The sequence below is a fragment of the Leptonychotes weddellii genome, chromosome 3, assembly GCF_054177405.1.
Source record: "Leptonychotes weddellii isolate Sample4059 chromosome 3, ASM5417740v2, whole genome shotgun sequence".
Classification (NCBI taxonomy): Eukaryota; Metazoa; Chordata; class Mammalia; order Carnivora; family Phocidae; genus Leptonychotes; species Leptonychotes weddellii.
The window spans coordinates 162,834,764-162,862,010 of NC_138371.1; the positions used below are offsets into that span (position 1 = coordinate 162,834,764).

Below are 27,247 nucleotides of genomic sequence, written 5' to 3' on the forward strand. Positions count from 1 at the left end.
ATTGCTAAATTCACAAATAATTCATTTTTTCCTAAAGCCTTTGTTTTGATGATTCCTAGTCAATTTTCCCAGTTACACAGTGTACCCTTTTAATAATGTGGGTTCAAGTCTTTTATTTCAGAAAATTGTCTAATTACAGTTTTAAAGATTTGCTCTGTCCCTTTCAGAGACTCCACTATGGGAATGTTGGATTTCCTTTACATGCCTTTTATTTATCATTTTTCTTGAATCCTTTCTATTTCTGTTTTAATTTCTTTGCATTTCTTAATTCTATCCACTATGTCTTCTACTGTGTTTTTTATAAGGTCAGTTCTCCCTTGTGCCATTTGTAATTTTGATTTTCATTTATGAAATGGTTACTTTCAACATCTTTGTAAAGTGTTTCCAGCTCTGGTTTCACACTCTCTGGTGATCTGAGCATCACCCCCTCTTCTCAGCCCATCTTTGCTGTGAGTCACTGTCATTCTGCATTGTGTTGCTTCTCGGTTTCATTAGCTTTTCAAGCACATGTCTGAATGTCGTGTTGCGATCTTTCTCTGCTTACTGAAGTTTCTTCATCTATAGTATAGTTTTGCTCCTCCTCTCCCCCTTTACAGTGAGATCGTTAGATGGATTTAGTAGTTCTACCTTTCTGATTAAGAATATCTGAATCACTTAGATTTTCTTGGAGTAAAAGAGGCAAAATTAGCCTTCCAGGTTTCCTGGCCTGAAGTTTCCTTATAGAGATCAGCAGTTTGGGTGACATTGGTCACCCAATGTAGACAGTCTTCCTTAGATTCTCCAACATTAACCCGGCTCAAAGGCTCTGATCACCAGGCACTTGATCTCTTCACTTTGCCACCAGAGGATGCAGCCCTTATCTCCTGGACGAGCTGTCCCCTTGAACTGGCCAGGTTTTCTTATGTCTGCCACTTCCGTGCACTTCGCATGACTCCTCTCTCCACCTCCCTCAGCAGACGTGTCCTCTCCTATTTGTTTTAGTCCCACCTGCCCATAGTGTTCCGACTCAGAGTAGAGCCCTCTCCTCTGACGGTGAGTGCTTGATGCTCTCTGGGGCAGTCATTCTGGGACCCCCGCCATGTTCCACTCTTCCCTCCACGCGACTGTGGCTTTACATTTCAGTTCCACTGGTGTTGGGCATTTCCCCCCATACACAAAATTTAGAGTTTTAGGTTTTTGCCTTCTGCTAGTTTTGCTGAAAATGTTGTTTCATTCTTCTTGTTGCTATGTATGATTTTTAGGAGAATAAATAGGACTATTTTGAATTGGGCTGCAGCCATATTCCTATTGGAAACAATCACTATATTCTTAACAAAATGTTAGCTTAGGCCAGCTTTAACTCAAAATATAACTAAATAAAATTAACCAAAGCCAGCCTCCCTACCTAAGTTGATAATAAAATGCTGAATTATACAAATAATAAAGATACTACAATTTAAAAGATTCAAATAATTCCTAAAAAATGAGGAGATACAGCAAATACTAGGATTGACAGATAATGTTAATCCTAGATAATGTAAATGAAAGATCTTTTTAAATGTGATATTAGAATAACTCTTTCTGTAATAATTCTAACCTTAAACTTGTTACTTTGACTACATTTCCATTATTTCTGCCATCTTGCAGTTGTATATGTTTATAAAATACGCTCACAGATGCTAATCTGAACCGTATAATTACATTTTACAGGAGAGGTTTGAAGAAGATGACTTCCTCAAAGCTAGTACCAGGAGCTAAACCCAGAACTTCTGTCTGTTCTTTCTTAATTTCCATAGCTATTTTATTCCTTCAGTTCTTCTAATAGCCCTAAAATAATGGTTTCATAGAGCAACAGAAATTATTCTGAGTTTCTTTCAAACACAGAAACATTGTTTTATAGTTTCAAGAGCGTAAGATAAAATGCAATTTAACAAATGGAAAAGTAATGTATGAAATTTAACATATTTGATGATATTACTGTAACCAAGTTCTTAATATAAAGAACTCCCAAATCTCAGTGGCTTACTAAAGGAAACATTTACTTCTTGCTCATATCATATATTCACACCTTCAAGTCATCTTCGGTTCTACTCCAGGGCCTTTTTCATTTCAGGCGCCAGACCAGGCAAGCAGCCTCTATGTGGGACATGCCTCAGGATAGCAGAAGCAACAAGGCAACTGAACCACAAAAGCATCTGCTTGCACAGATGTGGGTATCTGCTCATTTTATATTAGCTAAAGTGACATGGCATCAATCAACATCAGAGGGAAGAGAGTGACTGTGAACAATAACATAATCCATCTCAATATTTCATGTTTTCCCTCTGCAAAATATCAACCAATGATCTTAAATTTTTAAACAGCCCTTCCCTATGACTATCTACTAGCAATATCAAACCTTTGGTTATGAAGTACTCTAGGGAAAATAACACTGTCTCTCCCCACTTTTCTAGCTAGAGTCTACTTCTTGAGTCATCTCTTGCCTTCCTAGAGCGCAATGAGACCACCTACGTCATTATAGCTCAACTACTGGGACTGAGAACGGAGATCACTTGAGCCAATACCACTTAACTATTACAGGAAATTCTTGTCCAGGAAGATAAAGTTATAGATGAATAAATAACCATTTGCTTCAGGAAGTTCTTGCAAACAAATTGTTCCAGGCAAATCTGGAATAGATGTGCAAAACAGTCTGGTTTGCAAATCTGAACAGTTACCTAATCTGGGCAAAGAGCTTGCTTGTAAATTTGCTCATCAAAACCATCACTTTTGTGTTGACCGATCCTAAACTACTGTGTTACAAACTCCACACAATCCCAAATAATTCCCTCCACCTTGAAAGACCCAATCAAACCACTTGAACAGAAGCTCTAGAACCTATAAATAATCTACCTTAACATCCTTCATTTGAGAGTAAGATTGTACCACGGTGTTATTCTCCCTTACTTCAGTAAGTGATTAAACTCAGCTTTGCTTTATCAACAGGGTTTCCTGTTGGTTTTCATAGAGGAGCTGACAGTCTACATTAGACTTCTCCTACCCCACCTGGTTTTATTAAATGCATTTCTCTAAATTTTGTATGTTGTTCTTCTGGAAATAGGAGTCAATCAAGAATTTTGAGAAGAAACAAAAGTAGATCAAATTTCTTAATCTCCCTGAATATCTTTGTTTTCTCATCACCTGGCAAGATGTTTGGCCCTTGAACAAATTCAAAGTGCTTATGAAATTGATCTGAAATGAACTGTGTATCAGAGCATAAATTCTGGTTCTTTTACCAACTCTGTGACCCAACAGAAATCACTGGATCTCGAGGCGCCTGGGTGGCTCAGTCGGTTAAGCATCTGCCTTCGGCTCAGGTCATGATCCCAGGGTCCTGGAATCAAGCCCCGCATCGGGCTCCCTGCTCAGCGGGAAGCCTGCTTCTCCCTCTCCCACTCCCCCAGCTTGTGTTCCCTCTCTCGCTGTGTCTCTCTGTCAAATAAATAAATAAAATCTTAAAAAAAAAAAAAAACTCACTGGATATCATTTTATAAATTGGGGTATTAATAACTGCTATAATACACACATAATATTTAAAAAACTACCTGTTGCTAAACATTGACTGTATTACAGATAACATTTAAACATTCAACAGTTCTCAATTCAACAAATATTTCTGAGGGAAAGCGCCATACCAGGCACCATACTCATTCAAGCCTCCAGATTCAGAGTTTCCTGATTTCCTCAATTCTATCACCTTCCACTTCCACTCTGCTTCAGCAACCAGCTTTGGCCGTCACCCTATGATTAGGCCATCGCACTGGTCTACCTGTGAAATTTTCCAGTGCAGTGATCTGGGTCTTCAGTCCTTCCAATGACCTCTCTTTCATCCCCACTATATTCTTCTTTAACCTCATGAAGTCCTCCAGCCTTTTGACCCTAAGTGACCACTTGGAGCAAAGCTCGGATGACCAGAACACCCACTCGGGACTGTTAAATGAGCACAAAAATATACTGGATGAAGCCACTGATACTCTGGCATCCTTTGTTTTTCCTCCCTTTTCCTTGCTGCCCTCTCTTCTTTTCTTACTGCAGGTACGTTATTCAAACAAAATTCACTGGAAATACAGCAACTTTCATTAGAAAACAATGTACTCTGTTCCAAGAGGGGTAACAGCAATTAGGAAAATTACAGAAAGGATAATACTACAACTAGTTTTGGAGGATAAGCAATAATTTGTTAGGTGGTCAGCGAGGCAAGGAATATCCCACACAGGGATGCTGTATGACGGCTCCCGACACCCAGCCTCCAGGCACGGACTAGGCATCTACTTCTTCACTATTACTGTTGGAGTTGTTGGTCGCCATCAGAAGAGCTGACATCTATTGAGAGCTCTGTCTCCATGGGACAGGCACTGTTGGCTGGCTAAGCTAACCCACCTCTCCTCAGCTTGCCTCAATTACTAGAAAAGAACACGAGTTTTCTAGCCTCCCTTGCAGCAAGAGATAGCCGCATGACAAAATTCTGGCCAGTGTGATGGAAGTAGTCAGCTCAAGTGTTCCAGGAAGGCTTTAGAGAGGATACATGTGGCTAATACCATCCTCTTGCCTCTTTCTGCTTTGAATACAAATAAGAAGCCCAGAGCTCTGGGAGCCACTCTGCAGCCACAGAAGGAGAAAATCATGTCTGTACCTATCTACTCTGAGACTTCTTTATGTGAGAAAAACAAACTCCTAGTGTTCAGGGCCCTGTGCATCTGGTTCTATTTCTTAAAGCCAAGGCAGTCCTATGTCATTAAGCCGGGCAGTGTTCTAAGCACTTCACAAATACTAACACAGCTAGGGTCATTTGGATTCTTAAGGTAATTTAAGAGACCACTTGGCAGAATCTTATCAAATTACTGATCAACTGTGCCCTATATGACATACAATTCTAATAATATTCCTATGGTCCAAACCTGACTCAGGCCTCACAAGCTTTTAAAGCAAAACCAATTATGAGAAACAGAATAGTTAACTCATAGTTTTATTCTTTATCCTATAAAGAAAACCATACTACATGGGCAGAAGATCTGGAGTAAGGGTGAATGAAGAAGATATATGTCAGGAAAGATTGGCTAGAATCACAGACTGTAAGCTATATAAAGTAGACAATCTAAAAATGGAAAAACCTCAACTGTTTTAACAATCAAAAAAGCACAAATTATGATTTTCTTTTTTGCATGAAAATTGGACATCCAAAGTCTAAAATAGTGATATTCATGTAGTAAATTAAAAAAAAATTCAAACAAACCTTTTGATTTTCCTGTATTTCCTCCCTCATAAGTTGATTTACAGCAATTCTGGTCAGAGATCTAGGAAAATAAATAGTGATACAATTAATTTTTTCTTAAATGTTTAAGACTAATCTGTAATTCAGTGTAATATAATACTCTGGATAAGAACCTAAAAACTCGAAATGCTTCATAACCGAAAAGTATACATTTCCATGTAGCCTATTTGACAACTGGTACAATGGCTTTCATTTGACAAGGGTGTTCGATTCAGGTGGATTACAGACTGTCAAGAGTTCATGTACACTCTGGGTGATGTATGGAATTGCTGAATCACTGTACTATACACCTGAAACTAATACAACACCATATGTTAATTACACTGGAATTAAAATAAAAACTTAATTTTAAAAAAGGGCTCATGTGCACTAATTGTATGCATTAAGTACTGTCAGAACTTGTTTACTACTAGATACTTATTTTTCAAATATACTTGACTGAAAATGCTATTTTGTGCTATTTGGCCCATACAGAGAAATTTTGTATGAAACTACCAATATCATCAAATGTATCAATGCAAACGGGCAATTTTCAGAATACTTGGACATTAAGATCTTGGTTAACCTGGGACCTCTACCAGAGCATGTAAGTTCTAAACAACTAATAAAACTGATTTCATGTATTCACTCTTGAATATCCCCTATAACGTAAAGACAGAGAAGATGCTTTTTTTTAACAAGTCTATTAACTACATTTATTTGACTTGATAACTCCTACAAAAATTAGTTACATATTTGTCAATTTTATGCAAATAAAATGACTGAAAAATTAAAAGACTGATAATGTAAAGTTCAGCTTTAAAGGAAGGGAAAAATGAAGGTGGGGAATCAGAGGGGGAGACGAACCATGAGAGACTATGGACTCCGGGAAACAAACTGAGGGTTTTAGAGGGGAGGGGAGTGGGGGTATGGGTTAGCTCAGTGATGGGTATTAAGGAGGGCATGTACTGAATGGAGCACTGGGTGTTATACGCAAACAATGAATCATGGAACACTGATTCAAAAACTAACGATGTACTGTATGGTGACTAACATAACATAATAAAATAAAAAATAAAAAAAAATAAAGTAAAACACAAGCAGAAAGGGGTATCTTAAAACAACCCACAATTAAGTATCCATTATCTCCTAAAATTTGGCAGCATTTGAGAGAAAATACAATAGATAATTTGATAATACAAATTTTTCATTCATTTAGCAAATATTTTATCATTTACTGATTATCTATCGAGTGGCTTTACAGATATGCTCAAGCCTATAAATTAGCCACTAAGCAGTGTTACCATAGTTTGCAATTTTTTTTAATGATCAACCGCAAACTAAGAGCAGAGTTTAGCAACACAACCCCGGATTACAACTGTCAACAGAGTGAATAAACAGTCTTCTTAAAACTAGAGTTATTTCACTTAATTTGTATTTGACCTAGTAATTTCAGAAACAGCAGCAGAGCTAAACATTTATGCACATATGCATATTTCTGTTCTAATATATAAATACTGACTTCTCAAATTCTTGACTGTTTAAACTAAAATGAACACAGAGTCACAAAAATACATTAATTCTTAGTCTGTAAATAAGGTGACAAACCCCTCTACTTCAGGGTCCCCTGGAAAGGTTCTTGTTATCTTGTGGCCAACTCTGTACTACTTATTTATCTTACAAAGGAAAGAATATCTAGATGTAAATTCAGTGATTTGCACTGTGGACAAATGTACAACCTAGTGTCTGAGACACACAGAGGCACAGCAATCCCCCACAGGTGGAGAAAGGCTGCGGCCACGGCAGGAATGCTCTCCCCTTCCCTTCAGAAAAAACACGGCTGCACTTGTCATGGGCTCTGTATCTTCAAGATAAGCTAACTTATTTTCACTGGTTGCTTATAATTGTAGATCCTGTCAGTCCTAACCAGACTACAAATGCATAAGAGTTTTGTTATTTTGTAAAAGTACTGATTACTTTTAGACATGCAAATGTATTATCTACTGAACTGCCAGATATGTTTAATGTAAAATCTGTATTTCTGGAAGGAGCTCGATTAGGTATCCTACTGGAAAAAAAGCACTCCACAAAATATTGCATAAATAAGACATTACTACCTGTTTAGAATCTGAAAGGGTAAGAACATGATCTAGCCATACTCTGGGCATAAATCTATTTAGAGTAATACTTTTCATCATCCCCTACCTAGAAAAGAGAAAAAATTTTCCCTCATTATTCATTCCTTAAACAAGTTTACCGTATCTGGATTACCATATCACTGTTTATGTTTAAACAACTTTAATAATTTTTACTTTCTAGTTGCCTCTAATTCAGGAGTTCTATCTTGCAGTATACACACACACATATACACAAGCCAGTATTTTCCTCTGATAAAAAAACAACATGCATAATGAAGAAATATCCTGATTTCCTTAACACTATATCTATTAGAATTAATTGATATCACCATGTTAAAATAAAATCAGCTATTTTCATAAAATTTATTTAATGGAAAAAGTTCTGGCTATAATCAAAGTAATAAGCTTTAACATACCTGGCTTTTATGGGGAAGTTCTGTGAAATGTCTTTCATTAATTTTACAGCATCATAAATTGGAGTGGACATTATTTGAGAAGCTGCCTGAAAACTAAGATCTGGAAAAAAAAAATCATTAAGCAATCTAGCATAGTATCAGATCTTTATCGACATCACCATGTAATTTAAATAATTTAGTCAACGCTTCTTGCCATGTATGTATATATAGATATTAACACTCTTATATTTAACATTCTTCAAAAGTTTTAAATGGAAGGCTAACACTTATGTCCAAATAAGGTAAGCTTTACACTTTCATGAAGGACTAATTACCCTTTTTTTTTTTTTAAAGATTTTATTTATTTATTCATGAGAGACAGAGAGAGAGGGAGAGAGAGAGGCAGGAGGAGAAGCAGGCTCCCAAGGAGCAGGAAGCCCGATGCGGGACTCGATCCCAGGACCCTGAGATCATGACCTGAGCCGAAGGCAGACGCTTAACCATCTGAGCCACCCAGGCGCCCAGGACTAATTATCATTTAATACCTATTGTTTTCCACAAATTACAGTATAGCTTCAAAAAGATACAGGGAAAGAAATGTTGAGGCAAAACTATTTTTTCTAAGGTTGAAGAAAACATGAAACAAAAAGCTTTGGTCAGAATAACAAAAGGAAAAAAGAGCTTCGAGGAGCCAATTCTGGAAAGAACTTTAAAATCCAATGTGTCCAACTCAGTAAATATCAAACATTCACTTTCTCTTTCAACATGTTTTAACTTTATACCACGATGAAAATAAAATCCTAGACTTTGTATTTTCCTCGATACTACAGTTCGACGGAAAGAAAACCGTGGCTTATGTGGTCAGTCTCCAGTATGCCAGAAGCAGTCATTTTTCTTAGTCTCCTTTACCTTGTCAAGATTCAGAAAAGATTTTAAAGCTGAATTCTGTTCATTACAGAACAGTGAAACATATTGTTTCTCTTTAACATTTCACCATGGGTAGAAACCTAGCTTACCATTACTAGCAAAATAACCAGTTTAGCATAACAAGGTTAGTTTTGTTTCCACGTTCTCAGGGTGGTGAATTGGGCTGGAGTCAAAGCTTAGGAAGAGAGGTTCTTATTAGCACAGCTTCCCATGGGATGGAGAGCCTAACAACCAAGGTTCAAATTCCAGCTCTGTATCACTTTCTAGCTGAATAACTTTAAAAAAATTTTTTTATTGTTGTTAATCACCATACATTACATCATTAGTTTTTGATGTAGTGTTCCATGATTCATTGTTTGTGCATAACACCCAGTGCTCCATGAAGAATGTGCCCTCTTTAATACCCATCACCAGGCTAACCCATCCTCCCACTCCCCTCCCCTCTAGAACCCTCAGTTTGTTTTTCAGAGTCTATCGTCTCTCATGGTTCGTCTCCCCCTCTGATTTCCTTCCCTTCCTTCATCCCCTCCTGCTATCTTTTTTTTTCTTAGCATATATTGCAGTATTTGTTTCAGAGATGAGTAACTTTAAATAGCATTTCCTCAGCCAGCTTCAGCAAGTTTCCAGCTCCAGCACTGCTGTGAAATTGTCAGTGCTTAGTACTATCTCCTGATTGCCAAACACAACAACCGTTTCTCAATGCTTATCTCACTAAGATCCTTCTGCAAGAGGATCACTTCCTGCAAAGTACTGACTTTCTATTCAATAAGTGGTGCTGTGAAAACTGGACGTTCACATGCAAAAGAATGAAAATGGACCCCTATCTTACACAATACACAAAAATCAACTCAAAATGGGTTAGACTTAAATTTAAGACCTAAATCCATAAGATCCTGAAAGAAAACATAGGGGTAAGCTCCTTGACATTAGTTTTAGCAATGATTTTTTGATTTGACACCAAAACCAAAGGCAGCAAAGTGAAAATGAACAAGTGGGACTATATCATACTACAAAGCTTCTGCACAGCAAGGAAATCAACAAAATGAAAAAGCAAGCTACAGAATGGGAGAAAATATTTGCAATTCATCTGATAAGGGGTTAATAACAAAAATATACAAGGAACTCATGTAAACTGGTATTGCCACTACGGAAAACATTATGGGGATTCCTCAAGAAATTAAAACTAAAACCACCATGTGATCCAGCAATCCCACTTCTGGGTATGTATCCAAAGGAAATGAAATCAGTATCTCAAAGAGATATCTGTACTCCCATGTTCACTGCAGCATTATTCACAATAGACAAGATGGAAACAACCTAAATGTCCACGGATGAGTGAACGGTTAGAGAAAATGTGGTATATACATACAATGGAATATTATTCAGCATTAAATAGAATGGAAATTTTGCCATTTGTAACAACATGGTGAACCTGGAGGACATTATGCTAAGTGAAAACAGACAGACAAAGACAAATACTGCACAGCATCACTTATATGTAAATCTAAAAAAAAAAAAAAAAGTCAAACTCACACAAACACAGTAGAAAAGTAGCTGCCTGGGACTGGATAGAGGAAAGATGGAGAGGTTGGGAAAAGGGCATACATTTTCAGCTATAAGATGAAGAGGGGATGAGAATCTAACATACACCAGGGTGACTAGAGTTGGTATCACTGTACTGCATAATTGAAATTTGCTAAGAGAGTAGAAAGTAAATGTTCTCACAAAAAAAATACCTGATACACAAGTAGGTGCTCACTATTGATGAATGAATGAATAGTAAAATTACAAGATCCTTTATGTTCGGTTTCTCATTCTATTGTTATTAAAGGCATTTATAAGCAATACAATTTTTAACTGATGTGTATATTTAGGGATATACATATTTTTAGGTGAGAAAACTTAGTCATTACTTACATGACTGAATGGTGTAACAACTTATAAAAGAGGAAAGTGTATGATCAAAGATCTTGCCTGACAGTATTTGGCTGTACATTATACTCAAAAAGGCACAATGCTAGGCAGAAGAAAGAATTTAGACTTTATAATGACACAGACCTGCTCATTTTAGGTATCCCTGATTTGTGCTTTATCAGATTTGTGAACTTAGACTCATTATTGTATGTGTCCATTTCTTAATTTCCTCATCTGGAAAAGTGGAATATATAACTCATATGAGCTTTTTAAAAAGTAATTAGGATAATGTATATAAATAGCCTAACACTTTGCCAGACACAGTGTTGGCTTTTTTTTTTTTTTTAAGATTTTATTTATTTGAGAGAGAGAGAGACAGCGAGAGAGGGAACACAAGCAGGGGGAGTGGGAGAGGGAGAAGGAGGCTCTCCGCCTAGCAAGGAGCCCAATGCGGGGCTCGATCCCAGGACCCTGGGATCATGACCTGAGCCAAAGGCAGACGCTTATCGACACCCAGGCGCCCTGGCTAATTTTTTTATTATCGTCAATCACCATTGTGATGATCATGGACAACCACATTTTACTCAGGTTTGAGAACACAACTAGTCTTTTAAAACGTTTTATAACATGAATGTAATTCTTTACATGACCAATTTTCTGTGTATAAGTTATTTGAAAGCCCCCTGAAAATTCACATATGAAATCAGATAGATTATAAATAACCAAATGAATATAGTATTATCAGATTCTATTAACATTTTTTGCTTTGTTCTAAACTGTTCCATACCTATTGATTCATAAGTAACTAAGTCCTACACTTTGCCTATTTAACTGTTTTACCACTTGGATATTTCCAAAGCAGCATGTTTAATAATAACTTTGTGATATTCCTGTCCCATCTTTGCCCAAATCTGGTCCTCTTTAGTCTTCTCTTCTCAGAAACCACCACTGTCTATGTAGCTGGGCAAACCACCATCTAGTCAAGTTCTTAGTATCTCTTTTTCCTTCATGTATCCATATCTAACCTCTCACAAAGATCTTTGTGTTCTCTTTAAATAACCCTCCCCCAAATTTATTCCAACCCCTCCTCAGATCTCAATTCAGTCATCACTTCTTGGCAAAGACTTCCCTTTCTCTCCCCGCCCCTCACGCCCACCGGTTCGGATCTTCCTGGCATATACCCTTCTTAATCCTATCTACCTTTGCTTTAAAGCAATTACAACCATAATTTTTATACTGGTTTTCAAAAATTTTTTTTGACAGCAAGAGAGGGAACACAAGCAGGGGTAGTGGGAGAGGGAAAAGCAGGCTTCCCGCGGAGCAGAGAGCCCGATGCGGGGCTTGATCCCAGGAGCCTGGGATCATGACCTGAGCCGAAGGCAGACGCTTAACAACTGAGCCACCCAGGCGCCCCTCTGGTTTTCAAAATTTTTATGTTTATCTAAGATCCTTTGAAGATATGCAGGGTCTATTTTAGCTCAGTTTATCTTCAGAATCCAGTGTTTTCCAAAATGTCAGTTGGAACCCATTAGTTAGTAGTGAAATCAGATGGATAGGTAATATGAAGTTATTTTTCTAATGAAATAGGGTAGGAAAAAAAGTTTGTCAGAGTGAATAAAATGTAGTAAACATACACACATTGTATGCGGAAGCCTTTTTTACTTTTATTTTTTTTAGTTTTGAGCATATCTATGCATTCTTACATCATACACTTGTATATGGGTCTTGAGGTAAAATAGGTTTCCTACTGTAGCTCTCAGCCAAAAATTATGAAACCATGGATGTACAGACATGGCTGACCTGTAGTAGATATACAATAACTATTTGGTAAATCAATAAAAAAGGAAAAAAGATAGCGCTTACATTCTCTGTCTTGGAAATCTATTTTGTTTAGCTTCTGTAATGTGCTCCTCCACTTCTTCACGGACTCTACTTTCCACATGTGGATGAGCACCACAGCGCCCGCCCTCGTGTACCAACTGGTCACTCTACACCACCAGTTAGCTCCCCATCCTTTGTAAGCTTTTGTGCTAAGATGTTCAGCTCCTTCAATCTTCTCCTTTTAGCTTACAGACTTTATGTTCACCCCATGCCTGGACCCTGTCATCTGAATATGTCACAGTCACTTTAAGCAATCCTTTTAACACCAGTCTCGTTATTCTTGAACTCCATCTTCAATCCCGAAACATACTGACATGTTTTATATTCTCCCTATTCAGGCTCAAAGCTGGAAATCTTCAAGCCATCTTTAACTCCTTTCATCTCCTCAATATTTGCTCAATCCAGCCTTCCTTTCTATGTTGTCTACCAGTAACAGCGTGATCTCTCACCACAGGATTTCAAAGATGTCTTAATGGAGTTCCTGGTTCTGGTTCATTCAAATCTATCTTACATAGTCATCAGCCAGATCCATTAAAACTAAGCTGACTGAGCACGTCCTGTTTATAAGCCTTCAAAAGCACCCCATCACCTCCAATTATCACCTGCAATTATATTTTCTAAATTATGGGTTCCTTGGAGAACATTTTGAAGGAAAAAGTAGAATGGTGTTTGCCTACAACAGTTGGAGAAACTGGAGAGCAGGGGGCAGTGACTGTTAATGGATATGTTACTTTCCTTTCAGGGTGATGAAAATACTCTAAAATTGACTGTGGTGGCAGTTAAAAAAACTCAGAAAATATACTAAAACCCATCAGATGGTACATTTTAAAGGGATGAGCTGTAGAGTATGTCAGTTATCTCAATAAGCTGTTAATAGAAAGTTGATGGGAGATGTGATAGAAGTTATGGATTACACAGCAAAATGATGTCCCCATGAATGACTAAAAATTACAAGTAATAAAAAAGAAAATTAAAAATCGAAAAGAACTTACAGTTCAAACTAAATTCTGATCACGAGATATCTGCTTACAGGAGGTCAGCACAAGGCTGTTCTAAGCTAACATTGAAATATGCAATGGTCTATTAAGCTCAAAATTTTAAACAGAAAAAACTAGTATGATTTAGTTCTGTCTTCCTGACTAGTCAGGATTTTTAATCAATGTTATAGATTCCTTGAAATGTGATTTAATACCTGAGATGAACCTACAAGATAAATCAGTGTATACTTTAAAAATGATTAGATAATATCAAAAACTACACTCTGTATAATTTAAACTCTTACAAACATAAAAACATGCTTTGCTTGGTGGATAACCTTTTAATTAAATATCAATTTCTACAAAAATTCACATCAGTAATTATTATCTAGGAAATAAATTTTTTTTTTTTTAAAGATTTTATTTATCCATTTGACAGAGAGAAAGAGAGAGAGCACAAGTAGGCAGAGAGGCAGGCAGAGGGAGAGGGAGAAGCAGACTCTCCACTGAGCAGGGAGCCCGACACGGGGTTCGATCCCAGGACCCCGGGATCATGACCTGAGCCGAAGGCAGCCGCTTAACCGACTGAGCCACCCAGGCGCCCCTATCTATGAAATAATTTATATCGTGTTATATAAAAGCTTATTTATCAGAACAGAGATCAGTTACCAAAATGCTACATTAAAGTAGACCAAAATACTATACCTTGTAGTTCCCAGACTTTCAAAGGCGTCATTTCTTTGTTACTCTCAATCAGGTATTTTTGGAATGCTGTCAGATTATCTCTAAGATCTGAATACCTTTCTCTGCATTAGAAAATGAAGTAATGTTAATTATCATCACCTACTACAAGTTATACAAGCAGTATGTTTTTGAAATTAACCCTTTCAAATAATTAGACAAAAACTGTTCACCGAGATCATACATCATGAGGCAACTTTGTCTGCAGAGCTTAAAAATAATGAGAGCTGTGTATGTGCACTTTTTTCAATATATAAAACAAAACAAACCAAAACCTGAAGGGATAGACTCTCGATTGTTAACATGGTAACATTACCTAAAAGGGACCCAAGGGAGAGGGCAGAATTGTTAGCTTTCATGCTCTATACTTTTTTTTTTTTTTTTTAATTTTATTTATTTGACAGAGACACAGCGAGAGAGGGAACACAAGCAGGGGGAGTGGGAGAGGGAGAAGCAGGCTTCCCACGGAGCAGGGAGCCCAATGCAGCACTTGATCCCAGGACCCTGGGATCATGATCTGAGCCAAAGGCAGATGCTTAACGACTGAGCCACCCAGGTGCCCCTCATGCTCTATACTTTTTAACATTTTATAAATTACAGTATTGCTTTTATAATTTAAAACAAAACTATTTTATAAAGAAAACATGAATGCTTCCTATACACTTTTGCCTGATGTTAAACACATCTAGGTATCTTTTTTGAGAGTGCCAAATAATGTAATAGGAATGACATTTTACTACACATAGGACCTCAACTATGGTTTCTTTCTTCTAACTCTTATGAAATCAAGACATGGTGCCATTTTAGATTTAAATAGGATTCTCTCTTAAAAAAAAACTTTACCTCCAACACAACTTACAAAATACATATTTTCAACAGTAAAAAGATTTTAAAAAGTGAAATAAAAAATATACAGAACCATATACACAGAAATGCATTAATCTTATATTTAACAATAAACATAGTGTCAATACCATGCAATTTTATTACAGGGACCATGTTTTAAAAACAAATCAGGACTGACTACAACTGTTCTTACAGTGAAGTGAAAAAGCACCAGAACTTCTCCTAAAAGGAAATTTACTACGAATTAAATTAACCCCTTTCTCAATTTTTTTTTTTTTTTAAGATTTAATTTATTTACCTGACAGAGTGAGAGAGCACAAGCAGGGGAAGCGGCAGGCAGATGGAGAGGGAGAAGCAGGCTCCCCGCTGAGCAAGAAGCCCGATGTGGGGCTCGATTCCAGGACCCTGGGGCCATGACCCAAGCGGAAGGCAGACGCTTAACCGATTGAGCCACCCCAGGTGCCCCTCAAATATTTTAAATCACAGAATATTAAGTTTATAAGAGCTATTATTGTTTTTCATATTTAACCATAATCTTAACAATTTTCACTGCTGAATTTATGTAACTCAGACAAAAATACATTATTCATATAATATCTCAAAGCAAAGGGTTTTGCCTCAATCGAGTGTGTAAGAACTAATTTTGAGTACTGCCTCTTTTAAAAAACTAATATCCCAGGGCTCCAAAATCTTCTTGTAAGTTGTGCAATTTATTCCAATAAAAAGTTATGTTTAGAAAAGAATTAAGAAAAAAATAGAACTGTGGATTCCAAGATGCTGAGACTGCTGACAATGAAATAAAAATGTATTGTTATCTACTAAATAAATACCTTACTTAGAATAAATCTGTTTTATGCATTAACTTCTTAAGGCCACTAGTATGCCACTGGGCCAATATACTTTAGAAATATAACTCCATCATCTGTATAAATTAGCACAGTCTCCAAAAATGTTCCCTTGCTCTGTAACAATATCTACTCACCAGGAGAACTGACCTTAGTGTCCTTTATAAATACTTAGAATATCAGGCAAAAATTAAAGCTATTAATAAAAACTGGCCTTTACCTTTAATTAATTTTGCCTTTGTAATGAAACTACAAACTTTCCCTTCTTGTAAATAAGGGAAAGCACACAGAAAACAACAACCCCCACTCATAAGTATTCAGAGAGCACTTACCATCCTATTCCTGGTCTTCAATCAGTGATGCAGGAAAAAAAAAGGGGGGGGGGCCACAACTTTAATTTTTGAATGGTTACTTATATATGTAAATGAAATTAAGACCAGATGTTAAAAGGTTTTTAATATGGCACTCCACACACAGAAAATTAAGAAATTAATTAAGAAAATAAATTAATTTAAGAAAATAAATATTTTCTTTTGAGGCACAAAAATTTTGATTATTTCATGCTAATGACCCAAAACCAGCCATGATTTTTCTAATCCAGCAGATCTGTAAGAGATTCTATAATGTTTTTTGACAAAGATAACTTTGATCATTTCCAATTCTTATTTTTCTAATCATACTCATCGTACTGTGAAATTCATGATTATTTTTCCATTGTGTTTTGCATTAACCATGTATTACTTCTGTAATAAAAAAACCAATTACGGGTATATTTTAAGAACATGAAACACAGGCCAGCATAGCATACTGAGTTCCTTTAAGGACAAACTTAAGAGCACAGCAATACAACTTCATTTCAATTCAGACTCACTTTAGTTTCTGGAAGAGAAATCCTTGAACTTCATTTGTCTCAATCTCACCCTCCACAGTAGTATTGGTCACTGCTGTTTTGAAAACAAAAATATTTTCAGACTGGGAAAGGAACAGGTCATCAAAAATTAGAAGAACGCAAACTTAAATTCCTTTTGTTTTACCTTGTTTTTCTTTCACAGACCAGCTCACTGATACACACACATGCACACACTTGTATTTCTGAGTGTGCTCTCTTTTTAAACAGGTTTGGGTTATTAAATATTTAACCAATGCTTTACAGATTATTTCACAGTCATGTTCTATTTTAGAACCAGAATCATACACCAAAGTGGTTGCAACAAATCCTTTAGCTCTTAAGCCAGGCAGGAGCTCCAAGCCCTAATTAATATAGGCATGCTTACCTATTTCCAGTGCCTTTAAAGACCATCAAGAAATCTTTAGAAAGACACCAAAACTCATGATCTCAAAGAGTAAGGAACAACATGTTACCATTATTTCCCTTCCCCTTTCCTTCTCCTCTACTCACCAAACAATTATAACATACAGGGTGGCAAACGGTCTATGTTCAGGGTACTTGGGATCACAAGAACTTGTTACGTCTTAGAGCATGGGGCTGCTCTCGGTGTGCCTGAGCCCCTCCAGTACGCTCCTCCCCTCTTTCCTGAAGGCCCGCATCCCCTGGACTACAGCTAAACGCCCTGGGTGCTCTGATCCAGTTTTCCTTCTCCTTCCTTTTATTTCTTCATCTGGCCAACATCTATTGGCTGCCTGTTATGCTGTTTCCTGTCAGATATACACCAGGAAGAAGAGAGACAGAAAAGACACAAACTCCACTTGGTAGAAAGGAGAGACACAAATAGACAATTTTAATACAGTGTGTAAACCTTTTATGAAAGAAAGCATAGACTATATGGGATATAGAGAAGAGAAAATCACCCTTGACAGAGCAAAAAGACAGCCAGCCATCTCAGAGGTACTGACAGGAGTTTTAAAAGATGAGTAGGCCTTTGATGAAAGAAAAGGGGGGCAAAGGAGGAAGGTTTCAGGCAGCGGGAACAGCATATACTAAGGAATAAAAGTACTCTATAGAGGTCATGAAGGCTTAGCATGGAGCCAAACATGGAGGTATCCAGGCAAGAGAAAATTATTCTGTATAGTAGTTTAGTGTTGCAGAACCAGCAGGTACAAATGAGAGGCTGAGGGAGAGTGATAAGGCGGAAAGAGGCTGGAGTATGAAAAGCCGCCTTTGCAATGCTACAGTACTAGGATTTATGAGGGGGGTTATGGGGACCCTCTGAGGGATTTTAACCAGTGGAGTCACAAAGTCAGATTTTTATCATAAGGCATTCAACCCGAAAGCACTGTGAAGAACATTGATTCATCTATTTTGGGGGGTAAGGAGGACTGGGGGCACAGAAGGCCAAAGATCAGAGAGAAGGCCAGTTAGAAGTCTGATGTATAGAGGGAAAAAACAACTGAATTAAAGGAGTGGTGACTAGAATGGAGAAAAGATCTATTCTACACATATGTTTAGAGGGTGACAAGAGAATTTAGTGTGTAATGTGTAATACAGATCATTCATGTGATCACCTGACTTTTAAAAATTTTTTTATCTGACTTTTTAAAGAAAATTCCACAAGCCCAAGGATAGCTAGAAAATGCCTTCTATTACTATTATGACTATTAATAAGATACTAAATTATAAAACATTGTAAAGCTACATATAAGCTATATAGAAATACATAAAACATGAATATTACTACTTGCACGATACTTTTCCAGCACTCTAATTGATAGGACTTAACAGTAATACAGATCTTTATTTGAAGCACAATCAGGAGGACTGGCCAGAGCTAGGTCTGTGATCAGAGCAGGGCCTCCAGGACCAGATCCTGAATAGATAAAGTTGAAGCAGAAGCCACATCTGAGAGCATATAAAAGAACGAACTAAAAACGCTTAACCAGGGGTGCCTGAGTGGCTCAGCTGGTTGGACATTTGACTCTTGATTTCAGCTCAGGTCATGGTCTCAGGGACCCGGGATTGAGCCCCAGGTGAGGCTCCCCGCTCAGCCCGGAGTCTGCTTGAGATTCTCTCCCTCTCCCCCTGCTTGCACATGCACGTGCTCTTTCTCAAATAAATAAATAAAATAAATCTTAAAAAAAAACCCAAAAAACTCTTAACCAAGAATCAGGTATAAATAAATTTTGGATGATCCAGGTAATAAAAGATTTTCATAAGAATCTGAAAACTAATTTCTTCAGGTGTCCAGAGTCCTTTATCTAGAGCATGCAGTTTAGTGTACAACCATAGATATGGATTTGTAGATCACAGATCTGATCAAATCTACTTCATCTAAACTAGCAATTCACAGGCCTCTCCCATCCTACTTCAAGTGCAGCATCATCATGCTAACTTCATTATAAATATGTGAGACAAAGCTTCCTAAGACCATGTGTTGCCAATGACTTTCAGACTGAGACACTGACCCCTTAGACGCCCCCTACCCCCACCGCCAGTCCCACCCTCACTCCACCCCCAGCCCCCGACTGGCTGGGTACCCCCTTAGATACCCCTCTACCCCCAGCCCCACCTCCAGGCCGGGCTGGCTGGCCATATCCGGCTGTCACGATAGCCATGACCAGCCTCATCTACTGCCTCAGCCTGCCTTGCGTAGGTTACTATTTTTTTTTTTTTAAAGATTTTATTTATTTATTTGAGAGAGAGAGAATGAGAGAGAGCACATGAGAGGGGGGAGGGCCAGAGGGAGAAGCAGACTCCCTGCCGAGCAGGGAGCCTGATGCGGGACTCGATCCAGGGACTCCAGGATCATGACCTGAGCCGAAGGCAGTCGCTTAACCAACTGAGCCACCCAGGCGCCTGGTTACTATTTTTTGTATGTTGCTGAAAATGGTTGGGAAGCCACCGGATAAAGCAAAACAAGATGCTTTTTCCAATTTTTAAAGAAGTTTTTGAAAGCACAATATTAAATATATTTCTTTCAGATTAATATCAAATTCTAAACTAGGGAGAAACAGGTCTACCCTATCTCCAGCCTCAAATTAACATGTGTAAGACTAGAGTCATTAAATATTTTTGAAAAAGTATATAAGCCTCCAAATTTTTATTCTACTCAAGTACAGAGAGTAAACTTACTTTTAACTTGGGTATCATCCAAAGCTTTGTATTCTGTACTTTTAATCGCTAGCTCCACACCATAGCCAGATAGGTACATTTTCTGTGAGACTGGTTTCTGTTCCAATACATTTAGATTTTAAAAAAGAGAAAATATTTAGTCATACATCTTTTAAATTCAGTATGTTTGTGTATTAGGACATTAGGGTAAATTTACTGATATTTTAAAAAATATTTTATTTATTTGTCAGAGAGAGAGAGTGAGCACAAGCAGGGGGAGTGGCAGGTAGAGGGAGAAGCAGGCTCCCCACTGAGCAGGGAGCCCAATGCAGGACTCGATCCCAGGACCCCGAGATCATGACGTGAGCCGAAGGCAGATGCTTAACCGACTGAGCCACTCAGGCGCCCTTACTAATATTGACTTTTTAAAATCACTGTGGAATATTATTATTTGGGGTATATTTATATTCTTTCTAAATAGTATATCAAGGACCCAGAATTTGGTTGATCACCACTTCTTTACTTTCTAAAAGCGTTGTCATGGCTCTAATGTTTTAATTGCTCTTTTACAAAGAAAAAATACCTCATCTTTTTGTGTTATACTATGGTAACTTCCCCATTTCTCCTATGAATTAATTAACAGAGGCTCCAATACAATCAAGTTTCAATAAAACTGTACTCCTTTCAGTGAACTACACAGGATTTGCTAACCCAGCAAATGCTATTCATTTGCTAGTTATCTAGATATAGGACAACTAGAGTGTTGCCAAAAGCGATACTAAAGAGTAGAGGCAAAAGACACCAAAAAATGCAGCGTCTTGAACACCCTGATTAAATTTTTCCTCACATTTCTCAATGATTAAAATATACCAAATGCCACAAATCAATATCTACTCTCGCAACAAGGAGCATAAGTTGTCTAAAATGGAGTTGTCTGAAGTACTGATGATCGGAATTTTAATACCTAATTTTCCCCTTTCTGTAAAGGGCAAATACAAAATGTACTTGTAGAGATTACCCCATCAAGGAAGAGAACTCACATTTTTTTCAAAAGGTAAGCAACCTGGATGAATATACATAACATTTTTAGAAGACGTCTAAAGTTCTTTCTAGCTTCCAGATGGAAATTCTTATCAATTTTGCTACAGTCATCATCATTTGGCACATTCTTTCACAGCTTAGGACACTAGTTTAACCTAGTGCCCAGCAAACTCCCTAGAACATGCTATGCATCTCTCTTACTCAAGTTTGCAAGGGGGCAGTTTTGCAATCCTACACATGATAGAGGAAGAGGTGGGGATCGGAGGGAAGGAGAACCTCAATAGTTTTTTTTTTATTCTATTCTCTTATTTCCTAACTCCTCCGCCCCCAACCTTAAAATTAAGTATATGATTAGAGTGACTATTCCTGGGCTGTTCTATTTCCAAATAAGATGATATAAGAATTAGTTTCAGATATGCAAAGAAATATTTAACACTGCTGCCCACATGAAAATGTATAATTTCTCAGGCACATGCTATACTGAAAGATAGCACAAGGGAACTGAGTTGCTTATAATTATGGTCATCTGAAAAAGTTGAAAATATTTTAAAGAATTTTCAATTTCATACAGCTCAATTTAAAAATGCATTTGACTCTCCACCAAAAAGACAATCAGCTGGTAGAGAAGCAACTGAAGCTCCAAGTCTACGTATTTTGTTATAGTTCATAAAAGAAATGCAATTTCACATAACCAATTTCCATTATCAATTCTGAGATATTATTAGCTCCTCAGGAATAAAGATATATGTTTATTAAATTCATATTTACTGTCTCCATTTGAAAATGTATTAATATAAAATGTGAACTGTAGTCTAATAAGTTTGGATTTGCAAACCAAAAATGCTCATAGACTAAACTGGTGAGAAGAATCTTTCTTCATTTTTCTATTTCTTCTCTCCCCATAAAAAGGCATCTGTTCCAAAGGCAGCATAAATATGTCCATTTTATTAGAATTACATGTTGACTAGATTTAAAATATAACTATGAAGGCTCTGATTTGATGTGACAAAGTGCCCAGATAGTTGGCTAGTATGATTTCATAGTACATTTAATGGTCACATTCTCCAAAAAATAACCTGGGACACTGATTCTCGACCAATGAGCATAACCCCCTGCAGGGCACACTAGAATCACTTGGGGGACATTTTTTAAAAAGATAAACAATAATTTGATCTCCCATTTCCAGTCCTACTCTAATTGACATAAACACTGTATTAGTTTAAGGTGTATGACATAATGATTTGATAGAGACAATATGAAATGATTACCACAGTAAGTTTAGTTAACATCCATACCTCAGTATTTTTTCTTGTGATAAGTACTTTTAAGATCTATTCTCTTAGCAACTTTCAAATATGTAACATAGTATTATTAAGTATAGTCGCCCCAGAACTTATAACTGGAAGTCTGTACTTTCCAACCACCTTCACCCACCATCACCACCTCCCGTTTTCTAGAGTTTGGTTTTTTTTTAGGTTCCACATGTAAGTGACATCATCACAGTATTTGTCTTTCTCTGTCTGATTTATTTCAATTAACATAATGCTGTCAAAGGTCCATCCATATTGTCACAAATGGCAGGATCTCTTTCCTTTTTAAGGATGGATATTATTCCACTGTATACATACACCACGTTTTCTTTATCCATTCATCCACTGCTGAACACAGGGGTTGTTCCCATGTCTTCATTATGGTAGGTAATGCTGCAACGAACATGGGACCACAGATATCTTTTCAAGTTAGTGTTTTGTTTCCTTTGGATATATACCCAGAAGCAGAAATATAGGATCATATGGTGGTTCATTTTAAAAATTTTTGAGGAACCTCCATACTGCTTTCCATAGTGGCTGTACCAATTTGCACTCTCATCAACAGTGCAAAAATATTCCCTTTTCTCCACATCCTCTCACACTTGTCTTTTTGATAACAGCAATTCTAACAAGTGTGAGGTGGTATCTCATTGTAGTTTCTATTTACATTTCCTGGTTAGTGATGCTGAATGCCTTTTCACGTACATGCTGGCCATTTGTATGTCTCCCTTGGAAGAATATCTATTCAGGTCCTTTGCCCATTTTTTTCATCAGACTTTTTTTTTTTTTTTTTTTTTTACTATTGAGTTGTATGAGGTCCTTATATAGTTCAGATATTAACCCCTTATCAGATATATGATTTACAAATATTTTCTCCCATTCCATACATTTTCGATTTTGTTCATGGTTTCCTTTGCTGTGCAGAGGCTTTTTAGTTTGATGTAGTCCTACTTTATTTTTTTCTTTTATTTTTGATTTTATTGCACTTTATTTTTGCTTTTGTTGCCTTTGCTTTTGGTGTCAAATCCAAAAAATCACTGCCAAGACCATTGTAAAGGGGCTTTTCCTTGGGTTTTCTTCTAGGAGTTTCATGGTTCCATATTTTATGTTTAAATCTTTAATCCAATTCAAGTTAATTTTTGTGACTGTTTTAAGATAGGGGGCTAGTTCCATTTTTTTGCATGTGGTTATCCAGTTTTTCCAGCACCATTTAAATGAATATGCTTGGCTCCCTTGTTGAATATTAGTTGACTATATATGCATGGGTTTATTTCTTGGCTCTCTGTTCACTGATCCATATATTTTTATGCCAATACTACACTGTTTTAATACTACAGCTTTGTAATATAGCTTGAAATCAGGAAGCATGATGCCTCTAGCTTTGTCCTTTGTCAAGATTGCTTTAGATTTTAAAGCTGTTGCAATTAAAATATATTTGTGTAGAACAGACATCTATATTATTGGAACAGAATAGAGTCTAAAAACAATGCCTATATGAAAACTTGGTATATGATGGCTTAGAATAAAGACTTAACTGTTCAATAAATTATGTGGGGACCAATAATTTTCCATATGGAAAAACTAGAATTGTATCTCTACCTTGCAGCGTATTCAAATACATTCCAGATGAATTAAAAACCAAAACTTAAAAAATAGCATTTTAATTCTCACAAGAAACTACAGATGTCCTTACGTCGTCGTGAAGCGAACCACTAAAGAAAAGTTGGATAAATTTGACGTCACAATTATTACTTGCACTGAACCAAAGATGTCATAAATAATTTGTTTTAATACCAGAAGACCAGAAATACTATGGAAGATGTTTGCAAAGTATAGAAGAAAAGATTAGTATTCAAAACATATTTTTTAGGGCGTCTGGGTGGCTCAGTCGTTAAGCGTCTGCCTTCGGCTCAGGTCATGATCCCAGGGTCCTGGGATCGAGTCCCACATCGGGCTCCCTGCTCTGCGGGAAGCCTGCTTCTCCCTGTCCCGCTCCCCCTGCTTGTGTTCCTGCTCTCGCTATATCTCTCTCTGTCAAAAAAATAAATAAAATCTAAAAAAAAAACAAAACAAAACATATTTTTTAAAATCTGCAGATAAGAAAAAGAGAAACCCAAATAATCCAATATAAAAACATGGGTAGGCAATTAGCAAGTATATCTGTGATGCTTTATTATCTTAAACATTAATATACAAATCACTAATATTTCAAAATAAAACACTCTTTCCATGTTGGGAATATAGTGGTAAAATAAGCAAAGTGCAGGGCGCCTGGGTGGCTCAGTCGTTAAGTGTCTGCCTTTGGCTCAGGTCATGGTCCCAGGGTCCTGGGATCGAGCCCCGCATCGGGCTCCCTGCTCCGCTGGAAGCCTGCTTCTCCCTCTCTCACTCCCCCTGCTTGTGTTCCTGCTCTCACTATCTCTGTCAAATAAATAAATAAAATCTTTTAAAAAAAAAATAAGCAAAGTGCTTCTCTAATGGTCATTCTAGTACATTTGTGTGAGTGTGGTCGCATGGGGTGGGAGGAATGGTGTGGAGGCATGAAAGAAATAAAACTTGAGATACGGCAATGGGTCCTATACGGTCATTAAACCAGAATACTGTAACAAGAGTGTGACAGCAATGAGAGGTTGCAAGAGTGGGAACACACCATATTTGATCAGAAACTTCAATAAAACTGTAGTCAGCTACCTAAGAAATAGTTAACAGCATTCCTATACCATGCTTCACACTTTGAACTAATATATACTATGAGTCTATCAATTAAATTAGATTTCCTCATCATAATACATTTTCATTACAAATAATTGTATTTATGGGGCGCCTGGTGGCTCAGTCAGTTAAGCGTCTGCCTTGGGCTCAGGTCATGATCCGGGGGTCCTGGGATGGAGCCCCGCATCAGGCTCTCTGCTCAGCAGGGAGCCTGCTTCTCACTTTCCTCCCTGCTCATGCTCTCTCTTGCTATCTCTGTCTTAAATAAAATCTTTAAAAAACTAATAATAATTGTATTTAAAGGGGGTGCCTGGATGGCTCAGTTGGTTAATCATCTGACTCTCCATTTCAGCTCAGGTCATGCTGAGCATGGAGTCTGCTTAAGATTCTCTCTCTCCCTCTGCCTTTACCCCTTTTTGCCCATGCTCACACTCTCTCCTTTCTCTCAAAAAAACAAAAAAAACCCAAACTATATTTATGAATCCTAGCAAATATTATACACATATGGTTTTGTTTTTTATCCAAGTTTTAAATGTTTCAGATTTAAGAAGGAATCTGAAGAGAAAGGAATATCAACAATATACAGAATCCCCATATATTTTTCCACATAAAATTCACATTTGATAGGTGTGTTAATTTAAAAAAATCTTTAATTGTTCAGGTGGAAATTATGTAAAACCTAGTAAGGAAATTATCAAACGTAATTTTTATAGACAAAATAATCTTGGATAAAACCATACCTGAATATAATGCCGAAGAACATACAGAATTTCCCCATTTTGAGCTTTATCAGACAATACTTTGTGAAATTTACTAAATGCTCTGGTACCAATTTCAGCATAGAGTATAGTCACTGGTAAGTTCTCTTTGTTTGTAGGAAATTTATGATCGTCTTTAAACAGATAAGGTCTGGGCCTAAAATGGAAACAAAACACAAACATACATTTATTTATTAAGATTTTAAGTAATCACTACACAAAACGTGGGCTCAACCTAAAATGGAAAGAAAACACAAACATTTATTTATAAAGATTTTAAGTAATCTCTACACAAAATGTGGGGCTCAAACTCACAACCCAAAGATCAAGAGTTGCATGCTCTACTGACTGAGCCAGATGGGCACTGCAAAACACAAACTTTTAAAAGAACTCGAAGAACATATTGAAAACATATCATGACCTTTTATAATTTCTACTTATCAAACAACTTACAGGAAAAAAATACAATATATACACACATATTAACCCATACACATACATACACACACATATGTATATACACACATACATACATATATATATATATACACACATACATATATTTTTTTATATATATGATCACAGAAAAAGAGTTTAAACTTCCTGTGGTGAATTTTCATCCTGTGTACAGGTTAACATAGTAATTTCTGTGGGAGAATTAAAAAATGTAAAGACAATATACCTACAAAATAACTTTCCTTACACACAAAACAATATAACATATAAGACAGAATGTAACATTGAAAGTTTTATAGCTACATGTCAGTGAGTAAAAATCCACATTCAGTATATGAAATCTGAGGGAATCAATAGAAAATGACTTCTATTCCAGACAGAAATCTGGTTAACCCAAAATTGAATATTACAAATATTTTTAATGAACAAGGTTTACTATCTTTAAATAACATATAATGGCAATATATTTTTCAATGAAAAATTTTTTCTTCTATTTGAAAGGTATAATTTTTCATAGCTCACATTTCCTGAAAATGGGTTCCAAATAATTAAAAAACAAAAGCACGCTATCATACAAAGGTTATCAGTACTTAATATGAACAACTCATGAAATCCTCAAGGATAATCAAAGAAACAGAGAAGTCCTATGGTCTGGCCCTATCGTAAACTTTGATACCTTCTTATTTGCTAGGCACTGTGCTAGATTCTTTATACATATCAGTACAGTCTCTTTTCCCAACAATTCCTTTAGATAGTTACTATCATTTAAACTTTTAAGGTTCCTGAGGCTCAGACAAGTTAAATATCCAGGACAAGATCAAACAAAGCCAGGATTTCAACTCCTGTCTATGGAATCCTAAACCCACATCTTTTAACAATTTATACAGGTAGAAAGAAAAACGAGATAATGAAGTTAATTATAACAAAGGTGTTGAGAAATAAATTTTATTTAATGAATTCAGATATCTACAACCTTTTAGTCATTTACTGTCTTTAAATAACAAATATGAAAAAAAGGCGAGAGGGACAGG

At 36.7% G+C, this 27,247-nt stretch overlaps 1 protein-coding gene across 2 annotated transcripts in view; it reads right to left on the bottom strand.

The window, feature by feature from the left end:
• The window catches only part of UGGT2 (UDP-glucose glycoprotein glucosyltransferase 2), a 178,217-nt gene that overhangs the window by 116,444 nt on the left and 34,526 nt on the right, over positions 1 to 27,247 (bottom strand). For both annotated transcript variants that reach the window (XM_081815115.1, XM_081815116.1), the window contains 6 exons: positions 25,743 to 25,917; positions 19,961 to 20,057; positions 16,805 to 16,877; positions 14,207 to 14,307; positions 7,824 to 7,923; positions 5,252 to 5,312 (listed from right to left, as the gene is read on the bottom strand). In XM_081815115.1, the coding sequence (XP_081671241.1) occupies positions 5,252 to 5,312; positions 7,824 to 7,923; positions 14,207 to 14,307; positions 16,805 to 16,877; positions 19,961 to 20,057; positions 25,743 to 25,917 (607 nt within the window). The remainder of the gene's footprint in view (positions 1 to 5,251; positions 5,313 to 7,823; positions 7,924 to 14,206; positions 14,308 to 16,804; positions 16,878 to 19,960; positions 20,058 to 25,742; positions 25,918 to 27,247) is intronic.